Genomic DNA, 6522 nt, shown 5'->3' with positions numbered 1-6522 from the left:
CAATTTCCATCTGATTTTGATGAAACTTGAAATGCATGCTTATAACCTAATTATCTTGGTTCCTTTCGATTTTCTTAAATATCGAATCGTAACTTCCTGAATTATGGCCCGAGATTGTACGAAAAATCGCGTTTTTAGCTTGTGGTCCCTCTAGAGGTCACAATTATTATCCGATTTTAAAAAAAAAACGTTCGAATATATCACCGTTACACCATAATTTTGCCTGAGTATGAATTCCATGAAAATCGGACCAAAACTGCCGGACAAAATGGCCGCCCCTCGTATGCAAATAGTGTAAACATCTGGTATATCAAAGTTGTGGACCCTCTAGAGGCCACAATTTTGATCCGATTTTGATGAAACTTGAAATGCAAGTTTATAACCCAAAGATCTTGGTTCCTTTCAATATTCGCACATATCAGATCGTAACTTCCTGAATTATGGCCTATGATTGTACGAAAAATCGTGTTTTTAGCTTGTGTTCCGTCTAGAGATATTATCCGATTTAAAAAAAACTTCGAATAATATAACTGTTGCACCATAATGGTTGTTGTGTTCAAATTTCCTGAAAATCAGGCCAAACTGCCAGACAAAATGCCGCCCCTCATACGCAAATTATGGTAAATCAAGGTTGTGGACCATCTAGAGGTCATAATTTTGATCCGATTTCAATGAAACTTGAAATACATGTTTATAACCCAAAGGTCTTTCAATATTCGCGCATATCGGATCATAACTTTCTGAATTATGATCCCTGATTGTACGAAAAATCGCGTTTTTAGCTTGTGATTATTATTCAATTTAAAAAAAAAAAAGTTCGAATATATCACCGTTACACCGTAATTTTGATTGAGTTCGGATTTTAAAAACCGTTTAAATATATCACTATTCCACCATAATGAAGGTTGAATTCGAATTTCGGGAAAATGGCCGCTTTTTGTACGCAAATTGTGTAAAAGTATGCCATACGAAGGTTGTGGACCCTCGAGAGGTCACAATTTTTGTCCGATTTTGATGAAACCTAAAACACATCTTTATATCCCAAAGATCTCAGATCTTGGTTCCTTTTGATAATCGCGGATACCCGATCTTAACCTCCTGGATTATGGCCCCTGATTGTTCGAAAAATCACATCTTTTTCCAATTTTAAAAACCGTTTAAATACATAACCATTGCACCATAATGAAGGTTGAATTCGAATTTCGGGAAAATCGAAATGAAATCGCCTGACAAAATTGCCGCTCTTTGTACTTATAATACGAAGGTTGTGGACCCTCTGGAGGTCACAATTTTTATCTGATTTTGAGAACGTGGGGCGGCCATTTTGTCTGTCAGTTTTGGGTCGATTTTCACAAAATTCGAACTCAGCCAGCCTTAGGGTGTAACGGTGATATACTAAAACGTTTTTTTTTAAATTGGATAAAAATTATTACCTCTATAGGGTCCACAAGCTAAAATCGCGATTTTTCATACATTCAGGGGCCATAATGAGTTGCTTGAACATTCCCTGCCGGTTGATAGATTATGGAGCAGGTTTACATGGAGTTTTACAGTAAAGAGCATCATTTACAAATGATCCTCAACAAATCACTCTAAATACTCTTATTGTTACAGTATGTATGTTTATTGACATATTATACTGTTGTTTTATTTATGTATATCATGCAACATTATCATATTTGTCTTTTATACATAGCAGCAATAGTATAAATACATATTATCGCTTTAAATACATAGAGACCAGCACTAGAAACATTAATATCAATCAATTGTTAATATTATAACTACATGTAATTATTCCTTAGGTAACACTGTGACCAATAAAATAACATTAGCAAATAGAAATACCATACAACATTAATTAACATGAGAAGCAGTTTCTAATTATAGTATTTCTCAATTAAAATTTAAAATATCAGTCAATAGAAAAACCCATAGCTTAATATAAAACATTGGGCTGGTAATGACATTAGATGTAATAGACCATTATTAGATGCTTAGAAATGACCATTGGACATAATGTAGCGCTATATAAGACATTTATTATTATTAATATTATTATGAATTATTCACAAATATATATTTTTTGAACATACTAAGTATTTCCTTTTATAACGAAGGAAGCATGATTATGCTAGTTATTGCATTTAATTAGTTTATTATGGTGTTAATAAATTAATGTAGAGGTTATTGTCCAGAGCAGAGGAACAGTTTGACTCTTCAAAGTGGGCTAGCCTACACTAGATTGGGTTAAACAATTTAAAGATAAATGAAGAGGAAATAGAAGTTGAGCTGAAAAAAGTTTTAAAATATCAACCCATGGGTATATAAACCAATAAATTATTACTAGGCCAATAAAGGATAGCACATTCACAATTTAATAAACAGGGTTACATGCACTGCTCTTAAAGTACAATGTTGGTGTCAGCCATTATTACATATGTAATAGAACTGGTTAAGCACATTCCAAATATAATTTTAACACAGAGATCATTGCATCACTTCCTGTTTATTCAAATCTTTGTTACGCATCTACCGTAGCAATGAACTCTGTGTTACAATTGTATTTGTATGTGTTTAACCAGTTCTATTACATACCTCGTATGTGATAATGGCGGACACCAACATTGTCCTTTTAGGAATACGCACACCAAGGGTTATTTGTCACTGACAGCCCAATTTCTTGCAGCTGGCAATCTTGTCCGACAAACCGTGCAGTGTGCACCACACTAATTTCAGACATGTCTACCTAGGAATGTCATGCAAAACAATGCCCTATTGCTGTCAGTGTTATGACAATGGTTAGGGCATCCATCAAAGACCGAAACAAACTATCTCTGTAATCAAAGTGTACATTTGGAAATATACTAAGTAACCCACATAGTTTGTCAGCACATTGGGGACAATCTGTTGGATTGTATAAAATGCAGACCAATAATTTTTTGTGATGAAAAATGCTAAAAAAACCAATCATTGGTGTGTGTGTGTAGGACTTTCTATTAGAAAAAATTAAAACTTACATGTAGAATTAAATCGAAAAGATATTGGTAAACACTATAAAGTACAACTTCACCTACCACGAAAGCAATGTATAGTTCCGTAAGTTTTATTATGGCAAGGGTAGAACAAAAAAAAAATGACTAAATATTACACTGACAAAGAATTAAAAGTATTCAAGATTTTTCATTCCTATTTGTTTTGGGAATAAATTCATTCAATATAAAATATCAAATATTTATTAACTCTTTGTTGAAAAACAATAAAACACATATTAATACTGAAAACAATATATTAGATACAATTCACACAATTAAACATAAATACATAAGAGGTCATTAAAATAAAAGATGAAATAAGTGTTTATTTAAAAATATGTGATGAATTCTCGTGCAAGATAAATGTTTTATTTAGAGTTTGATATTACCATATCACAAGAAAATATATGTAACAGTCAATTGGCACTACGTTTTAAATATATTGAGCTAAAATTGTGAGTATAAAACAACTTTATATTACTAATACTATAGTATGCTTACATTTAGATTGCACTAATATAACTCTAGAAATTCTATATGTTAAACTAATGAGCTTTTAATATTAGGAAATTTCTTTACACTGTATGTAAACCAGAGGTCTAATTCACAATGTAAATCCCTTAAAATTCATTGGAACTTAATGATTAATTAGCATTCTGTAATTTAAAGGTACCGGTAGCTAGCACTGTGTCATTCTTCCATTTCATGTGATTTGGCTAGTCCTATCGGGACTGTTCAAATTAGACCCTACCCAAAATTTAAGATCAATTAGTTAATTATGATGTGCTAACAATCCATTCTGTGGAATTTAAGTTTTTGTCAACGAGGCCCCTTATCTATAAAACATATCTTCTTCACTGTTATAGTTCTTATTTCTATGTATGCCTTGCATTCAGTAAAGCACTCAATTCCGGCGTTTGATGCAAGCCAGATTACCGGTAAAAAGAATGTAAAGCTCAATAGAGTCTTACCCATTTCAATGAAATGTTTTTATAAAGACTTACATTATTAAAACTAATAGTGGGCTTACTAATATGAAAGACACAAGTATTACAGAAAGAAAAAAACAACAACATATTAACTAATGACTTAGTTTGTTATCAAATATATATATAAAATATTAGAAAGATATATAATGCTAGTAAATGCATCTAGTCTAAAATGTTTCTACACCAGTGAATTGGCAAGATGAAAAATTGTGTACTATGCTTTCTACTAGTATAAATATTCTATATACACAATATACATATAAATACATATATATTTATCACTAACATTTAAATAGAACTTATTTATTGAGTTGCACTTCTACTGACAGTTTATTTACTAATCAATTTATATTTTACAAACTACTTTTGGCAACAATGTAGTATATGAGGGTTGGTTATATTTCAATGCACAGACATAATTCAATTATTTTGTCTTTAAACATACTATATATTAATCAACATACTATTATGTTAATCTACGATTACATTATTAACACTGACTTAGTTAAACTCTACATATATGAAGGATATAGATATTTAAGATGTTACTAGAATACTTATTGTTTTATATAATAAGAAGCATATACTGATGTAACAGATTATGAATATATGTCATTATGATAGATATTATGATCATTTTCAGATCTACACAAGATATATTTTACTAGAACTTTTATTCCTATAAAGATAACACAATTATACAAAGTTCAGATGTGGCTGTAAAAATAATCTTGGTTCTTCAGCGGTGAAGATATTTATATTTTCAAATATGTGTCTTGTATCTCTGGTGTCCACAGTTCATCTTTACCACTGTTTATTGTTTTTCACATTACCAAAACATCCTTTGAGAAACTATTATAAGAACCAAGAATATTTTTTCTGTTCAGCCTAAGGCAGTGCAACATATGTCTGATCAGAATCAGAACTGGACAATATATAAAACAAGATACATTCATAACAATAAAAGAATTCTACAGACATGATTTATTATTCCTTAATACATTGCAGAATCCCTATTAAATTGAAAAAGGTTGTGTGTAAACGGCACTCAGCACTATTATCATTCAACATTGATCTCCTGAGGGATGCAACAAATATGGGAATCTATAACCAAAGAGGTCCAATTTGACTAAAATAAAACAAGCACTAAATGAAGAATATGTTTTTTTAATGACTAGTTTTGTGGACAAATTCGGTTGATATTTAATTTTCAACTATAACATATGATTTTTATGAACATTATCAATTTCGATTAGTAAATTCAATGTTTCAAATATACATGTACGTACACAGCACAGTAATATCACCAACTACAATTAAATGATTTAGTATAATAATAATACCACTTATAATATCAAACAGAACATTGCATGTTTCTCACAAAGTTTAATACAAAAACATAGCAATTAAAAACCCTGATTAACAACAACATGGGTGTCTGGATTTTCTGGAGATTGCTCAATATACAAATTATTACCCAAATACGCTAGAATAAAAATACGATCTTCTTCACTACAGATATATCTTCCTCGCTTAGAATCTTTTCTCCGTTTTTCTGAATAATGAAAGCAATTTCCTAAGTAAGGAAGATAGGATATTTTTCAAATTCTTTGGTGTGTCAGAAACCCAATATAAGTTATTACTTGGATTAATTATAGCCCTCATGTTATTATAAATAATGAAAATGGAGACTTGAAATCAAATTTACAAATGAAACATACATAAAGCTGGTTGTAAATGGACATGTCAACTTCTATTTCAAGTAACCCATTTTCATCTTACCAAGTGTTTGTAACTCAAGATGTAATAGCAGAGAGCAGATGGTCCAAGGCATGGGTACTCTATATTATAGGCTAAATACTTTAAAGCCAATAAATTTGTATTTGTGCCTGGTGGAACATCGTCCATTACAATTTATATCAGCCTTGTCACAGCTACAGGCATTTCTGTTGAGACACAATGGGTTTCCTGGAAGGTCAACTACTTGCTTTAGTAATGAGAATTCACAAATGTATCTAAATTAAAAACATGGGAAGGTAAACCAGGGATTAATACTAGGATTCTAACAATGACGGGTCTGGAGCTGTCAACTGGTAGGGATCAGCTTTCTCAAATTTTTGCAACTTTTGTGGAAGTAATTTTTTGCGTTCTTTGCCTTTATCATCTTTACTTGCTAACTTTATTCTATTTTGTGTCTGAAAACACAAATACATTATTTTATATATACAACCGATAAAGGTAAGTGACAACAACACAGGATAAATGATGTATTCATTACCCACATAAGGCAAAAAGCATACATATTCTAATACTTTATCAGTTTTTATCAAACCTAACAAAACTTATGTCCATCTAAAAGTTTCTATTAAATGTCATGCGAACCTGGATAAATAAGTAAGCCTAGGTTTTACGGTAGAAAAAATTTGACCATTTATCAGTTAAACAATAATTTTTGAAAGAAATGTTGACAGGCAATATTATATTATAAAATATTATAA

At 30.9% G+C, this 6522-nt stretch overlaps 1 protein-coding gene across 1 annotated transcript in view; it reads right to left on the bottom strand.

The window, feature by feature from the left end:
- Positions 1 to 1602: 1602 nt before the first annotated feature.
- The window catches only part of LOC126828700 (ELKS/Rab6-interacting/CAST family member 1), a 44505-nt gene continuing 39585 nt past the window's right edge, over positions 1603 to 6522 (bottom strand). The window contains exon 15 of the mRNA XM_050558641.2: positions 1603 to 6219. Coding sequence (XP_050414598.2) covers positions 6079 to 6219 — 141 coding nt within the window. The 3' untranslated portion in view covers positions 1603 to 6078. The remainder of the gene's footprint in view (positions 6220 to 6522) is intronic.

This window comes from Patella vulgata, chromosome 7 (assembly GCF_932274485.2).
Source record: "Patella vulgata chromosome 7, xgPatVulg1.2, whole genome shotgun sequence".
Classification (NCBI taxonomy): Eukaryota; Metazoa; Mollusca; class Gastropoda; family Patellidae; genus Patella; species Patella vulgata.
This window is presented reverse-complemented; position numbering and strand designations above follow the sequence as displayed.